The sequence below is a fragment of the Canis lupus genome, chromosome 2, assembly GCF_048164855.1.
Source record: "Canis lupus baileyi chromosome 2, mCanLup2.hap1, whole genome shotgun sequence".
Taxonomy (NCBI): domain Eukaryota; kingdom Metazoa; phylum Chordata; class Mammalia; order Carnivora; family Canidae; genus Canis; species Canis lupus.
In genome coordinates this window covers 55,974,324-55,990,220 of record NC_132839.1, presented here as the reverse complement: position 1 = coordinate 55,990,220, position 15,897 = coordinate 55,974,324, and the positions used below count along the sequence as shown (strand labels likewise).

The following is a 15,897-nucleotide window of genomic DNA, read 5'->3' as shown; positions in this document are numbered from 1 at the left end:
AATACTTACCTGTGATGGGAAAAGTGTAGCAGGCGCTGCTACTGCTAGGAGGGACTGAGCCGAAGTCCCTGTGGGCCGTGTCATAGGCACAAGGGAGTCACTATAGCTCTCTAGCTTTGCCACAGCAGCAGCTCTGATCCTTTGTGATGCTCCCACTGGGTTACCCAAGTCAGCCATGTACTTGGCTGGATGTCCATAAACCTCAGGCAGACCAGGGTTGGTTCAGGACTACCTCCACTGGTTCCTGCTGCCCTGGGCACTCTGGCTGTAGGGACAGGAGATCTATGTACTTGGTGGTTCTGTCTTGGTCACAAGACACGGAGACCCAGCTGGGGATAGCCCCCTTATGTCAGCAGTAGGCAGTGCAGATTGCTGGCTCTGGTGGGCCTGGGCCTAGAAGCAGCACCAACTGGCTCTTTAACCTGAAATATGTCGCTTCTGACTCTGCTTCTCCTCTGTAAGTGGGGACAACAGTCCCTACCTCTCAGAAGGGCTGCAGACATTCCATGAGGTCATGTGAAGCACCATACACAACACATAGCCCTAGAAGGCCTCCATCAATGACGTCTGCCCCCTATCATGCTATGAATGCAAGTCAGAGCAGTCCAGGATCAAGATTTTGGGTCCTGGGATGTGGCTGCCTCCATTGCAGACAGTGGATCCTGCATGATTCCAGCAAACTCATAGGCAGCTCCAGTTTGCTGTGATCTCAGAACCTTCCAGGGGAGGCCATGGCCTCTGGAGACCCCAGGCTGCTCAGAGTCTACCATATGGGTTAATGGGGCATGAGGACAGCCCTTGCCCAGGGGATCCCTGTGTGTCCTCCGGTCTCCTTCTGTTGTCTACTTTTCCTCTGGGTGATGCTGGCTGGGAATTGTGGGATTTCCAGTAGAATGTTCCAGACCTTCACTCATCCTGCCACCCCAAAGTACCCGGCCTGGAGTAGGCGGGGTACAGTGGGGACCCCAGACTGAGGAATGATGGGGCCCACGGCCAAGAGGAAGGAGATTCCAAAAGGGCAACCTCTTTTGCTGGGCCACGGCAGTTGTCAGAGTTCGGGTCGGGCATCAGCCAGGGACGTGAGGGGAACGGCAGAGGGGTACAACAGCAGGTGGGAGAGGGCGTGGTGGGGGCAGCTGGCCGTCAGCTGGGAGGAAAGCACTTGCTTGGAGGTGTCGGCTTACAGACTGCTGCAGGGCCTTCTGTGTCCCACCCTTTCTGATGGCTGCTGATCATCTCTCATCCCCCAGACCAAGCTGCTGACCCAGTACGTGCTGAGTCTGGCCAAGTATGACCAGAACTATGACATCCGTGACCGAGCGCGCTTTACCCGACAGCTGATCGTCCCTTCAGAGCAAGGAGGGGCCCTCAGCCGTCATGCCAAGAAGCTCTTCCTGGCACCCAAACCAGCCCCAGTCTTGGAGTCATCCTTCAAAGGTGTGAGCGGAAATCAAGGGTGACCTCCTGGTGGAGGGGGAAGAATTGGCCAGAACCCCAGATCCAGACTGTGCCCCTGAGGTCCCAGTCTTAGCCAGACATCAGGACCTCTGGAGAAATGCCAGTCTCCCACTTCCCCCTAGCCCACCCCCTCTTGCCTGTCCTGCAGCACCCAGGACTTAATCACCCAGTAACCCACAACCACACCTCCCAGCTGGTTTGGGCTCCTGGCTCCTTCCCCATCTGGCTCCCCTGCCCACCTCCCTCCCTGAGCTGGCACTACCTATCAAGATTTAAATACCAGGGACCTGGGAAGGCAGGAAATCAAACAGCATTCAAAGGAGAGGTGTATGTTTGTAAAATTCCCGAGGAAGAAGTTGCCAGCACTCTGGGCTGTCCCTGGAGCTCGGCCCAAATGCTGGGTCGTCAGCATTGCCTCTCTGTCCTTGGGTGCATCTCCTATGACAGGGGCCTGGGGAGAGGCCAGGAGGGGAGGGTCCTTCAGCTGGCTCTCTGGACCTTGGAATCTTACATAGGAGGGGAGCCTCTGTCACAAGGCTCAGTTCTCCTGGGTGCCTTTCGGTTCTGCATTTTCCCTTCCCTGGACCTCAGGAATAGGGAGATTCTGAGGGATGGAGCAAATTTGAAAATCTCCCAGGAAGGAGGAATTCCTCTCTCCTCAACACCATCCCCACTCATCAGTCTCTGATTTGCCCTCTGATGCCACAGGCTGGACCTCAGGCCCCGACTCTTTCCCACTCCCGTTCAGACTGCACGTGCCTCCCCACGGGGTCCAGAGTCTGACCAGGCATGTCTTCCGGCCTTGATCCAACCTGCCCATCCTCTTCCTCATACCAACCAGGCCGCCTTCCCAAGCCTGGCTGTGCAAAAGCACGCAGCCCACATTGCCCCGGAAAAGGAGCCACGCTCATATGTCTGCCTCCCTTTTAGATAGAACCAAGCAGAGGAGCCAGCAGCATCTTCTAGGCCTGGAGTCCACCACCCCCCGCCCCCCTCCCTCAGCCCTTGCTCTAGTCAGGCCAGACAACCCGAGGGTGCGATCAGGGTGGAAGAATCCTAACGGAACACGCTCACTGCTTTCATCTGCCTAGAGGGGGATCCTGACCAGAGTCGTGCCCCCCACCCCAGGAGATAACTCTCTCAGGGGATTTCCTAAAACCTACTACTGGCCTGACCTCTAACCCTGCCCCCAGACCGGGATCACTTCCAGCTGGGTTCACTGTCCCACCTGCTCAATGCCAAGGCCACAGGCTACCAGGAGCTCCCAGACTGGCCAAAGGAAGCTCCAGACCCATCTGTGCGAAATGTGGAGGTCAGCAGGGGTAAAGGATTGAATTGTGTGTGTGTGGGGGGAGGGCAGATAGCAGAGTCCTGGCAGTGCTGCCTGGCCCTCCTGACACCCTCCCCACATGCAGGAAGAAGATCTGTCTCTTATCGAGACCCACGTGGGCCTGTTGGGCGAATACACTGAGGTCCCCCTGCCTGTGTGCCATGTGCCCTCTACTCTGTGTGCAGTGCTCTCTCTCCCACCCTGTGCTCCCCCCTCACCCTCCTCGTGTGCTGTACCCCATTTCCTCCTTGGTTAGCAGTGCTCCCTCTTTCAGTAGCCTCTCCTCCCCTCCACGGACAGTGCCTCTCCACTCATCCCCACTTTCCCTCTTGGAGACTGGTCCAAGTAGGGCTCAAGAAGAGGCAGGTGCAAAGTTAAAGCCTTGTGCTTTCCTTCCTCTGCCCCAACCATGATTTAATGCTCCTCTTGCCCCACCCCCATCTCCAGGTACCTGAATGGACCAAGTGCTCAAATCGAGAGAAGAGGAAGGAGAAGGAGAAGCCCTTCTACTCAGACTCTGAGGGGGAGTCAGGCCCCACAGAGTCGGCAGACAGTGGTGAGGAGATTGGCAGAGCTGGGATTCTGTGCTCCTGCCTGTGTGTGTGTTTCACATGGTTTCATGTGTCCCCGGGGTTGTGCACCTAATTGTGTGGACCTGTATGTGTGTTGGTAGACCTGAGGGATTGCATGTCCCCTACTAGTCCACCTGTGTCCTGGTTGGTGCAGGTGGCATCTGGGGCCAGAGGCAGCTCAGGGGGTTGCAGCTTCAGTGCTGAGTCAAGGTGGGGTCCCAGGGCACCTGCTCTGCACACAGGGAGGGGGCCTGAGACAGTTCCTTCACAGACCCCGAGTCCGAGAGTGCCTCAGACAGTAAGAGCAGCAGTGAGAGTGGCTCCGGGGAGTCCAGCAGTGAGTCTGATAGTGAAGACCAGGAGGAGGAGAAAGGGAAGAGCAGTGAGAGGTAAGAGGCCAGCCAGCCAGATGCTGGTGGGGTTTAGGAATCTCCTCTGGAAAAGAAGGGGGGGAACGCTCAGCCTTAGCCACTCTCCTAAGAGCCCCTGTGCTTCCTCATGCAGACCTCCTGCAAACCCCAGTCTACTCCCATGATCGCTGCTGTGGTTGGCTATAGAGGGTCTCTGTGCTGGGTCTGCACCTCATGGGGGGCAGCCTGGAGAAGCAGTCTGGGGCCAGGGGCCCCAGCATAGGAGCCTGGGTGTGGGCTCCACTGGCTTAGGCTCCCTACCCTCCCTCCCACTTTCCTGGGCTTCTCCTGCTCTTCTGTGAGGCAAGAAGGGGTTCCAGGCTGGGTCTGAGCCCCACCTGCCCTCTCTCCTCCAGTGAACAGAGTGAAGAGGAAAGTGGGAAGAGGAAGATGAAGAAGAGGAAGAAGGTAGCCGAGGGACAAGGAGAAGGTTCATCCTCAGATGAGGGCAGTGATTCCAGCAGTAGCTCATCAGAGTCTGAGAGGACATCAGACACCGAGGAGGAGCAGGTGGAACCTGATTCTTGGAGGAAAAAAACAGTGAGAACCTTGGGGCGGGAGGGGGGCTCATGGGCCAGGCCCAGTCATCTCCCCACCATCTAGAATAGACCATGGTATCACCTACCCAACCCAGAACAGGCCACATGCTCTCCTCCTGCACCTGCATCCCATTCTTCTCTTTCAGCCTCCCAGCAGCAAAAGTGCCCCCGTGGCCAAGGAGATCTCCCTGCTTGACCTAGAGGACTGTGAGTTTGGGTGATAGAAGTCACGGGGAGGACACCTCGGGAGGATGGCTTAAGAAGGTCCATGGGAGCTCTGGGTTAGGCTCCCCAGGGCTCCAGGGTAGGAAAAGCAGACGGAACACACTTCTGGGTTGAGAGGCAGCAGGGCGACTTCCCCAGGTGTGGGGTTGGGATCAAGGACCAAAATCTGCCCGGAGCCCCCAGGCGGCCATGTGCCTCGCTGTCCGTGGTGCTGAACCGTGTGCTCCCCGAACTCTGGGCTCCCTGCTCAATCCAAGCCAATTCCACATTGCCTGTCCTTCATCATCCCCTCCCTCATCTACTCCCACAGTCACTCCTCCCAGTGTCCAGCCTGTGTCTCCCCCCACGATTGTGTCCACCAGTCTGGCTACTGACCTGGAGGGCCTGACGCTCACAGACTCCCCGCTGGTGCCCTCGGTGAGTGGGATGGTGGAAGGACTGCTGGGGCGGGTCTGCATCATCTCTGTGGTGCATCCTATAGTGTGGCTTTGTGTGTGTGGGGGTGTGAAGTAGGGGATAGTGTTGAGTCCCCTTTGCTCGATGACTGTAGATGAAGACAAGGCAGGGATGGGCGCTCTCCTTGCTCTTCCTCCCCTCCAGCTGCTGAGTCCGGTGTCTGGTGTTGGGAGGCAGGAGCTGCTGCATCGCGTAGCTGGCGAGGGGCTGGCTGTGGACTACACCTTCAGCCGCCAGCCTTTCTCTGGGGACCCCCACATGGTGTCTGTGCACATCAACTTCTCCAACAGCTCTGAGACCCCCATCAAGGGCCTGCACGTGGGCACCCCCAAACTGCCCCCTGGCATCAGCATCCAGGAATTTCCTGAAATCGGTACGAAGGGCCTTGGACATGGTAGAGAAGGAGGCACCTGGGTAGAGTCCATCTTTCTGTGGCTGCCAATGCCCTCTCTGCCTTGGGCCAGGCTGTGGGGGTACAGAGAGGGCATCTGATGTGATCATGCCCTGGTAGACAAGATAGATTGGGAAACCAGCAAGTCCATATCAGAGCAGAAGGCCTTTGTGGTTTCAGGACTGATTTAAATGGGGTGAGGGTGGGGTTGGGGAAAGGGTAGTTAGATTTAAGGAGAAAACCAGGAACCATCTCTAGAGGCCCAGAAAGTCAGGAGTGCCTAGAGGAGTGATCGTTTCTGGCAGTGGTGGGTTCTAGACCTCTCAGGTGATGGTGTCTGCCTCTCTCCCCCTTTCCCTGCCTCATACCGCTGCAGAGTCCCTGGCGCCGGGAGAATCTGCCACTGCTGTAATGGGCATTAATTTCTGTGACTCAACCCAGGTGGCCAACTTCCAGCTGTGGTGTGTATCCAACTCCTGGTGGGGTGGAGGGTGGGCTGGGGAGAGGAAGGAGCAGAATGTCAGGGATACATCATGAGCTGCTGGATCCAGAAGCCATCTCAAGCCATCAGATCTTCTCTCACTTTCTTGTTGCTTCCAGACAAAGTGGGGGAGTGAGGGGAAAGATGCTGGCCTCATTTCCTCTCCTTCTGTCTCCTTCCACCCTTCCCAGTACCCAAACCCGGCAGTTCTATGTCTCCATTCAGCCACCCGTTGGGGAGCTGATGGCTCCTGTGTTCATGAGTGAGAATGAGTTCAAGAAGGAACAAGGTGAGCGCTCCCTGGGGTAGAAGGGAGGGGGCTCAGCACCAGCACCGCTGGGGCTCTCAGTAAGCTCCCAATGCAGTCCTGCTGGAGGAGCCTCGCCATCTTCAGACAGAGGGAGGCCTCATAGCCTGTGCCTCCAGCAGAAGCTTCACAGAGGGTGGGACACTTCAGTGAGGCTTTAGAGGGAGTGGGACTTGGCCAGGCAGAAAATTCTAGGCCAGCATTCCAACTTGGGGAGATACCATAAGTGTGTCCCAGTGAAAGTTTATAGGGAAGAAAGGAAAAGAGTTTGGTTTGGAGCTCAGGAGTCCAGCACAGAGGGGTAGTCAGAACGAAGCTGAAAATGAGATGTCTGGTCTAGTTTCTGAAAAAGCCTTGATTGCTATGCGAAAGGATTTCAATCTCAGAATTTCAGAGCTGGAAGGGGTCGCCAAAGTAATCAGGTCCACCAAGACTGTGAGGGAGATTAGGACTGTAGGCCTCATTTCCCTAGCAGTGGAGGACCCCCTGAAAGGTATCTGAGGAAGGGGCCAGGTTCAGATCTGTTTCACCCAGGAGAATCCGGCAGCACTCATAGCTAGGACTGGATGGGGAGAGCCCGCACCAGGGACAAGATGCAGGACAGCGTAGGCAGGGGAAGCATGGGGTTTCGTGACTTGTGGCTCAAAATTCTGACCCCACTGCTCATTTGCTGTGTGACCTTGGCCTAAATTCTGTCACTGTGTGCAAGACTATTGCATTAGCTCTGGTGAGAGATGGTGAGGATGGAGATGAGAGCCCCAGCAAAGGGACTGCAGGGCTGGGGCGGGTAGTGGTGCTGGGAAGGGGGAGCCAGGGGCTGCTGCCCTGATGAGGAATAGAGAGAAGTATCCAAGGATGGCAGGAAGAACTGTACCCTTCACCTAGACCAGGAGTTGGCAAACTTTTCCTGTAATGGGCCAGAAAGCAAATGTTTTCAGCCATATAGTCCCTGCTACAATTACTCAACTCTACTGTTGTTAACACAAAGCAGCCACAGATAATGTGTAAATGAACAAGTGTGGCTATGTTCCAATACAATTCTATTTATGGACACTGAAATTTGAATTTCACATCATTTTCATATGTCATGAAATATTGTTTGATTTCTTTTCCCCTGACTTTTAAAAAATATAAAAAACATTGCAGGCCATACAGCCCACTGGATCAGGCTAGATCTGGCCTGCAGCCTGTAATCTGCCAAAGCCCTGATATGGGAGAAGGAGGAATGGGCTAGTCAGGGGAGGAGGGGAGATCATGGTTGGTTTCAGAGGAGCTGATTGTGAGGTGCATTTGGGAGATTCAGGAGGCAGCCTTTAGCAAGTAACTGAAGATGTGCGCCTGTGCCCTGGAAACACCTCTAGGCTAGAGTCAGGAGTACAGAGGTGAGAGCTGAAGCTGTGAATGAGTCAGAGGGCCCTGGGGGAGAGACCGGTGGGAAGGGAAGGCCAGGGAGCATCCTTGCAGAAAACCTGCATTCCTCAGGAGAAGGAGGGGAGGGGTAAGAGAAGGAACAGAGTGAGAGGCAAAAAGAGAACCCAGAGAGAACACCAGAAGCGTGCCCTGGGGTCAGATGGTGACAGACCAGAGCGATCTGCAGATTGGAGGCTGCTGCTTACTTCAGCGGGCAGGTCATTGCAAATGGGAGACAGAGGCCAACTGCAGTGGGTGGGAGGAGACCAGGGCTTGAGGCAATGGAGCCCTCTGTGGAGGACTTGACCATGCATGGAGAGGGAGACATGGCACTGCCATGAGGAACTCTTGCTTCTGGAGAGGACTGTGTAGGGACTCAGAGACTTGGCCGCAGGAAAAGTAAAGGTACAGAGACAAATGTCGCTAGTCAGAAAGGAAGGGGATGAGGGCAGCAGGAGAGGGAGGTCTGTTCTCAGAAAGAGAAGAATGAAGGAGGACAGAAAGGCTGAAGAAAGGGTGGCAGGAGGGCAGAAGGAGGACATCACATGGCTGGCCTAGCATGTGTGAATGGAGGTTGGTCAGACCTGTAGAGTGAGGGGTTGTAGGGGTTTCAGGAGCCCTGGCCAGGCTTGGAGCTCTTCCCACAGGTGGAATGAGAGGTCCACCTCTGAGAGCCTTGAGTGGCTGCTGGACTCTGGCCTGTCCAGTGAGGACCAGTGCCTTGACCAGGAGTATAACAGCCACCCATAATCTGTTTGTGAGGGCTTAGCTTCCAGGAGCTGGGAGGGATTTGAGCGTGGGTGGGAGAGCCAGCCAGGAAGGACCAGAGTGTGAGGGCTGGATTGGAGAAAACCTCTTCGAGCTGACTGGGCACCACGTCCACTGGTCCCTTCCTTCCAAGGGACAGATAGCCCAGATGTCTGACAGTGGGGAAGAGCCAGACCAGTCTTTGGTCAACAACATGGATAGAGCTTGGGGTGGCATAGGGTGGGGAGGCTGGCTTCCTAAAGGAGGGTGTGGTCCAGCAGGAAAGTAGCCCCTTAAGATCGAGAGATTCAGAACCCCTTTTAGCATGAGACCTGGCCAGACTGATGGGAACTTGGTTGAGGATGCTCAGTAGACAGACTCAGGTGCCAGCCTCTGGTCCCAGCATGGCCTCTGCCCTCATCACAATCTCTGCCCCCAGGAAAGCTGACAGGCATGAGCGAGATCACAGAGAAGCTCACGCTGCCAGACACTTGTCGGAGTGACCACATTGTGGTGCAGAAAGTGACAACTGTTGCCAACCTGGGTCGTGTACCCTGTGGGACATCTGATGAGTACAGGTACAAGGCCACCAGCAGAGGGGAAGAGGTGGGCTGTGGGGAGGCTGGCTCTGTAGGAGGCCCCACACCCCGAGGCTGAGCCCCTTCCTCTACCCTCACCTCAGATTTGCAGGCAGGACACTGACCAGTGGGAGCCTGGTCCTACTGACCCTGGATGCTCGGCCCACTGGAGCCGCCCAGCTGACTGTCAACAGCGAGAAGATGGTGATTGGCACCATGCTGGTGAAGGACGTGGTACAGGCTCTGACCCAGTGATTCCCAAGGGCTAGGACCTCTTTGACCTCCACTTGTCGCTCCCTCATTGTACCTGGGCTGTTAGCCCCCCTCTTCTCTCTCTCATAGCAGATAGTATCCAGGGGGGCCTGTTGCCCTCTGCTCATTACCAGGCTCCCCCCACAGGGCCCCTCCCTATAGGTTCCACTGTGACCTATGCAGGGGGAGCCAGCAGCTGCTCCCCTCATCTTCCTGGCTTTCTGCAGCTATTTATGTAGCAATATCCCAATAAAATGTCTTCTCCCTATATGCTGGTTCAGCTTTCCTTCCTTCTGGGTTCTGATAAGGCAGTGGGTGACCTGTGGTCCCTGTGACTTTCTAGGGAAGGCTGTGGCTGATTCTCACAGGTGACTCTGCTTGGACTCTATGGTGACTGTCCCTGAATCTCCAGGTCTGTCTGTGGAAGAGACACACCCAAGCAGAGACAGGGAGACCAAGCTGGAAGAACTCCCTGGTCATTTTTATGAGCCTCTGCAAAAGCGAGGCCTCTCCAGTAACCGTCAGCCCCTTGGTTTCCCCCATGGGCTTTTGGGGAAGACTCATAATGTGGGGAACTCCCCAGATGTAGGTGTGAGGTTCAGAATATGTCTGCAGCGGAGCCCCCACCAGGCTGGGGAGATGACCCAACCAGCCATTGCAGTTGGGAAAGAACAGGAGAGGTGGAAGAGTGCTTCCCAGATGCCCCGTGTCCCATCAGCTGGGGATTTTAACAACATGCAAATTCCGGTCAGTGTTTGCAGTGGGGCTTGAGATTCTGCATTTCAACAAAGTTCCAGGGGCAGAGGCTATTGCTCTGTGGACACTTGAACAATGAAGATAGCCTCTGTCCCTGGGACATGCCTTCTGGAGGTGGCAGTGAGGGTCAGGGCCCTCCTTGATGCCTTTTCCCCTGACAAAAGAGGCTGAGCAGTGGTTCCAAAAGGTGTATAAAGTATCACATTAGCATGTGTTCTATTAAAAAAAAAAAAGTCTATGATCAACAAGATTAGGAATAATGGATTTATTTATTTATTTATTTTTTGGAATAATGGATTTAAATGAAACAAGTTTATTTCCCACATACCTTCTCAAAGCCTTTACTATGTCAATTTGCACTGTGACCTATCCTTCCCCCAAAGAGGTTGGAGCAGTGTTACCCAAACTTGGTTTTGCTTTTGAAACACTTTTTCCCCAGAACGTGTTGATTGCCTGGGTTACAAGGAACACACTCAAATGATGGTTTGAGATGTGATGCCTCAGCCTCTGGTCCTCTGTGACCAAGACTCCACTCCCTTGGCCATACCTCCCTCCCCCACAGCCCTGTCCCTGAGGCTTTCCTGAGCAAGTCGCTGCAGGGTAGAGACAGGTACAGCAGGTGTGCCCTCCTCTCAGGGAAGGAGGACAGAGGAAGTGCCAGGGGATGCCCCTGCTGCTGTCCTTGGAGACCGGCTGGGCTCTGTGGCACCAGAGAGCAGCTGGAGCCCCACAGTCTCCCTGGGATCACTGTTTTTGTCACTGCTCTGCCAGTCAAGGGCAAACTGGTCGACTCATTCTCACTCTTGTCTCTGAATCAGCACTGCCCAGAGCAGAAGAAGGTGAGAGTGGTTTTCTGAGGAATCTGGACAAAGACCATCAGAGAATTCTAGGCTGACCTGTCCTTTGCAACAAAAGCCCCAGAGTAGATTCTGTAAGAGCCAGAAGTGTATAATGCATAGCACCCAACATCCCTTGAGCAGCTCCCATCCCCAATTCCCACAGCCTCTCAGGAAGGGTCCTGGGGTCTCCGATCCTGAGCGAGAATCCTACGTGCTGGAATCTGGTTGCGGCCCTGTGCTGGGTCCTCTGGAGCATGTCCCAGCCTGTGGGTTTGGTACTCGCAACCCTTTATGAGCAAACGGTTCTTGTGCTGGTCTCAGGAGAGAGGCAGGGAGTGGGGGAGTGAGGTGTGGCCGGAGAGTGTGACTGGGCAGCTGGCCAGGAGGAGAAGGAGCCCAATGAGCAGGCTGTGCAGCTGGGGCTGGAGATGCTGCAACCTCCAAGCTGGGAAGCTGAAAGAGCCCAGGCTGTGCTGAGGGAATGATCGAGGGAAAGAGAAGCTTTGCCAGAGGAAGGGATCAGCTGCCCCAGCATCCAGCCCCCAGACCAGCCCAGCCCTCCCAACACTCTAGGTCCCTGGCTGAACCTGCCACAGCCCTGCCATGTCAGCATCCCCTGAGTGAGTCTCTGCAAGGGTAAGAAGGGGCCCACCCAGCACACACTGGGGGGAGCAGATGAGACATGCAGGGCAAGGGGACCTCACTCTCCCCTAGAACACTCTTCTTTCCAACCCATATCATACCCTGTATTTTGTCATGGACCCAAGGCTTTGCATTTCTGGTGCTGTTTTGTCCCCAGGGCCTCAGGGGTTTGGGCTCAGATCTCCTGGATTTCACAGTCCCATTAGCAGCGTCAATGGGGTGGCCAGGAAGCTGGCCCAGAGCTGGGGCCCCCAGACCACAGAGCACCAAGACTAGGAAGCACTCTTAGGATTCTGCTGGTACATAAGGACGCTGGGAAGAGGTACAGGTGGTTGGACTCACAGGGGGAGAATGTGCCCCCAGCAAGGATGGGGCACAGCAGGAATGCAGACCCAGGAGGTCTGAGTGTGCCTGAGCCTGACCACAGGCCTCCACAGGCCAGAGAACAGTGAACTGAGTGAGGGGCTGGTCACAGAGCCCAGTCCAGTATGGCTTCAAAGTAGTGCCCTGGAAAATGCAGAAGAAATAGCTTCAGATTCTGGCCAGGCTGTGGCAACTGGCTAGCTGCCATGACTGGCAGACAGATCTATCTAGGGCTGGTAAGGAAGCCACTATGAGGCTGTGCCCACGCCAGGACCCCCACCCAGCCAGTCCCTAGGGTGAGGCTCTGCGCTAATCCTTCTTCTGGGCAATCTGGGGGGCACCTCCTCCTGGCATAGCCTGCAGATCAAAGGGATGGGTGTTGTGTGGGTAACTCAGTGTGACAGGGCTTTCCCTGGTCTGACCGGACAAGGAAGGGAATGTAGAAAAACTATGCCCCACAAGAGGGCCTGGGCTCTGGATAGTCAAAATCCTCACCACCAATTTCTTACCTGAACATTGCTGAGCCATATACATATCCTGCTCAATCACCCCCATCTCTACTATGGCTCAAGATGACAGGGCTTAGAAGGGGTGGTTGGGGAGGGAAGGCCTGCCTAGGTCCCTCCTTCCTCTTCAGTGACTGAGCAGCTGATATGTCCTAGGTGCTATGGTGACAAAGCTATAAACTAATGACTATGACAGGGCTGTGAACCACAGAAGGCCTACTCAGCCCCGTAGGTCCCATCCTACTCTACCAGATGCAGAGCTAACTGGGTGGGGAGAGCCTCAGCTCTGGGGTGCAGACAGGAGAGCTGGAGGAGGGTGCTCAAGGACGAGAGCTGTGTCTTCCCTCTCTGACTGCCTGCTCTGTTCTGTCTCCCGGGGTCAAGAGAAGGACAGTGAACTAGGATCTGGAAGCATGAAACCCAGGATAGGGTATGGAGCACAGGGGGTACCAGCAGGGCATACCATCTTGGATTTTCTACTAGAAGGTGGTCTGAGCCCACTGTCTCCCCCACCCCACTGATCTATTAAGAGAAAGTGCTTAGGGCTGTGCTGTTTGACCCTGACCATTAGGAGCTCCATCCTTGTTGTCCCATTACTGCAGAGGATGCTGTGGGATCCCCGAGGCCTCACAGTGGGCCCTGGAACGGTGCTGGGAGTGCCCACACCCCCTGAACTTCTCACCACTTCTTATCCTGGTGTCAAGAGTCCTCCAACTTTAGTCCATTTTCAGATCTTCCACCCTGAGACTCTGCTTAAACAGAGATACTGCATGGCTTCTCTGTGGTACCTGGGGACAGAGCTTGGCAAGAATATCCCAGACACCTCTTTATTTTTAAAAGACTGTTTTAAAAATACTACTCAAGGGCACCTGGGGGGCTCTGTCAGTGAAGTGTCTGCCTTCGGCTCAGGTCATGATCCCAGGGTCTTGGGATCGAGCCTCACATCGGGATCCCTGCTCAGTGGGGAGCCGGCTTCTTCCTTTCCCTTTGACACTCCTCCCTGCTTGTGTTTTTTTTTCTCTCCCTCTCAAATAAATAAAATCTTTAAAAAATAAAATGCAAATACTATTTAAAAGAATTATGTATAACATTCATATAGAAAATTGTGCAAATCACAAGCATGCAATTTGATGAGCTCTCATAGAATGACACCCCCTCCACCCCCCGGCACGTAAACAAGAAACAGGGTGTGACGGTACAGCCCCCACATGCTTCCTTCTGGTTTGGGGCAGTGTTTTATTTCGCTGAGAGACCACGGAACTTTGAAGCCATCTGACACCCGATTCCAACTGGCAGTGGGATCCCAGGTGGCCAGCATGGACTTGTGTCTGGCAATGCCAGCACGGTAGTATATGCTACTCTCTGGGGCCACCAGAGAGGGCACCAGCGACCCCTGTAGCAGAGGCGAGGGATGTGGAGATAAGCAGGACTGTCTTCTGGTCTTACCTGAAGGAGAATGTGAGGGGCAGCTCTGGGGTCGAGGAACTCTTGAGGGCTTGGGCAAGGTGACTTTGATCTAGGCTTTTACATGCCAGAGCCCAGCATCTGCACCTGCAGAGGGAAGGCAGGGAGAGGTGGGGTTGGGAGAGGGCGTCTCCCTAGGACGATGCAGCACGGAGACCCCAGGATCCTGACAGGAATAGCTGCATTCTCTCGAGTGAATCCTGAGACATCTCAGTTTCCTTAACCGAGAACAGAGGCCACGGCCTCCTGAGTTCTGCTCCTGGTGCTGAGACTCCAGTTATCTCTAACCCACTATGAGCATCTCAGGATAAGCAGCTAGCCCTCAGCTTTCACTGTGATCAGTGTGGCAGTTCACCTCCAGGACAGCACCCAGGGATCCCTGCTTCTGGACCTGGACATTTGTGCCCTTGGGCCACTCTCTCATACATTTCCTCAGGCTTGATGGGTGTGAACAACGGGAAACTGCAGAAGTGACAGTATGTCCTTCCTGAGATGAGGTTAGGAGAGTCACCGTACCTCCATCCTAGTCTCCCTCTCCATCTGGTAATTTGCTCTAGAGAGGGCCAGGTGCCATGTCTTGAGCTAAAGCCAGCTGCCCTCTGGAGGGAGAGGCCCTTGTGACAAAGAACTGGAGTTTTGCCAGGGGCCACTTGAGTGAGCTAAGAAGTAGACCTGCAGCTCTGGGCAAAGCTTCCAATGACTGCAGTCCTGGCCAACAGCTCATCTGCAACCTCAGGAGGGATCCCAAGCCAGAGCCACCCAGCTAAGTCATTCTCGGATTCCTATCAGAAATTGTGTGAGGCGAGACATCTTGTTGTTTGGAGCTGTTTAGTTTGGCGTTAACTTTACAGCAATGAATTAATACGACTCAGCCCTGGACCCAACTTTTTGGGTCGAGGGAACGTCCCTCAGAGGGGGCCTGGGCCTTACAGGCCCTTTGCTCTGGCCCTTACAGGCCCTTTGCTCCCACATCATGTCGGTGGTGTGCTGGAGCGGGCGTGCTGGCTCGGAGCACTGACTGCTCCCAGGAATTCTGTGAGCCACATAGTGTCACACTGGTAGTGTGAAATCAGGTGTGGTGGGAGTATTTATGTCACAGAAATAGGTGACTATGGCAAATAACTCCCCTTCCCACAGCTAACTGTCAGACGTTTGCCAACACACTGCCTTTAATCTCTGTCCCTTATTTCTTTAAAAAACTGTGATATTTAAAGAATATCACATAACAACCACGAATGTACTGATTCCCAGGCTTAAGGAAGAAAGCACTTATCAATTCAGGCAATACTCTTTGTCCTCATTTCACAAGCTCTTCTCTCCTCCCCTGAAGTAAATCACTATTTAGAATTTTCCATTTATCAATGTCATGTGTTTGTTTTGTACTTTTACTACATACGGATATGTCCCTGAACAATAAATAATATGGTACTTTGTGATAGCAGTATACTGCATGTTTTAAATTTTTATGTAAATGGCATCATAAAGTATGTATTCTCCTACCTCCTGCTTTTTTCACTATTTTTTCTTAGTCATCTATGTTGATATAATTTGGCTTTATTTAACTTACTTTTATTTATATATAGTATTTCACTGTATGACCATACCAAAATTTATTGACCCACTCTCCTGCTGGTGGATATATAAGGTTATTTTATTTTTGCAATTATGAATAATACAGCTATTGGCATTTTTACTCATACCTCCTTTAACAAATACAAAAGTTTCTCTAACAGGTTACCCTAGGAGTAGAATTGCTGGGTCATAGGGTATACACACCTGCAAACCACCAGCATCACCAGAATAGCAGCAGTTCACATCAAGAATGATCACAGTACCTTTGTTCATAAGAGTCTTCAAGCTGGAAGCAATTCAAATACCAAACAACAGGAGAATAGAGAAATAAATTCATTATATCCACACAGTGGAACCCTGCTTAACAAGAGGACTGAACTGTTGCTACAAGTGACAACATGTGTGGGTCTCACAGATACCATATTGAATGAAAGACACCACTTATATGAAGTTCTACAACAGGCAGAGTGAATGTCAGGAAATGAATGAGAATAATTGGAGATACACAGTGGGAAGAGGTATGATGGAACCCTACGGGGTTCTGGAAAGATTCTATGCCTTGATGTGGGTGATAGTTACCTGGCTCTATACGTAGGTAA

At 53.6% G+C, this 15,897-nt stretch overlaps 1 protein-coding gene across 3 annotated transcripts in view; it reads left to right on the top strand.

The window, feature by feature from the left end:
* AP3B2 (adaptor related protein complex 3 subunit beta 2) overlaps positions 1 to 9,424 on the top strand; it is a 33,475-nt gene extending 24,051 nt beyond the window's left edge. For all 3 annotated transcript variants that reach the window (XM_072801210.1, XM_072801201.1, XM_072801191.1), the window contains 12 exons: positions 1,251 to 1,437; positions 2,652 to 2,770; positions 3,236 to 3,344; positions 3,632 to 3,749; positions 4,127 to 4,310; positions 4,456 to 4,516; positions 4,845 to 4,951; positions 5,135 to 5,363; positions 5,758 to 5,842; positions 6,054 to 6,151; positions 8,766 to 8,904; positions 9,009 to 9,424. In XM_072801210.1, the coding sequence (XP_072657311.1) occupies positions 1,251 to 1,437; positions 2,652 to 2,770; positions 3,236 to 3,344; positions 3,632 to 3,749; positions 4,127 to 4,310; positions 4,456 to 4,516; positions 4,845 to 4,951; positions 5,135 to 5,363; positions 5,758 to 5,842; positions 6,054 to 6,151; positions 8,766 to 8,904; positions 9,009 to 9,159 (1,587 nt within the window). In that variant the 3' untranslated portion in view covers positions 9,160 to 9,424. The remainder of the gene's footprint in view (positions 1 to 1,250; positions 1,438 to 2,651; positions 2,771 to 3,235; positions 3,345 to 3,631; positions 3,750 to 4,126; positions 4,311 to 4,455; positions 4,517 to 4,844; positions 4,952 to 5,134; positions 5,364 to 5,757; positions 5,843 to 6,053; positions 6,152 to 8,765; positions 8,905 to 9,008) is intronic.
* Positions 9,425 to 15,897: the final 6,473 nt, after the last annotated feature.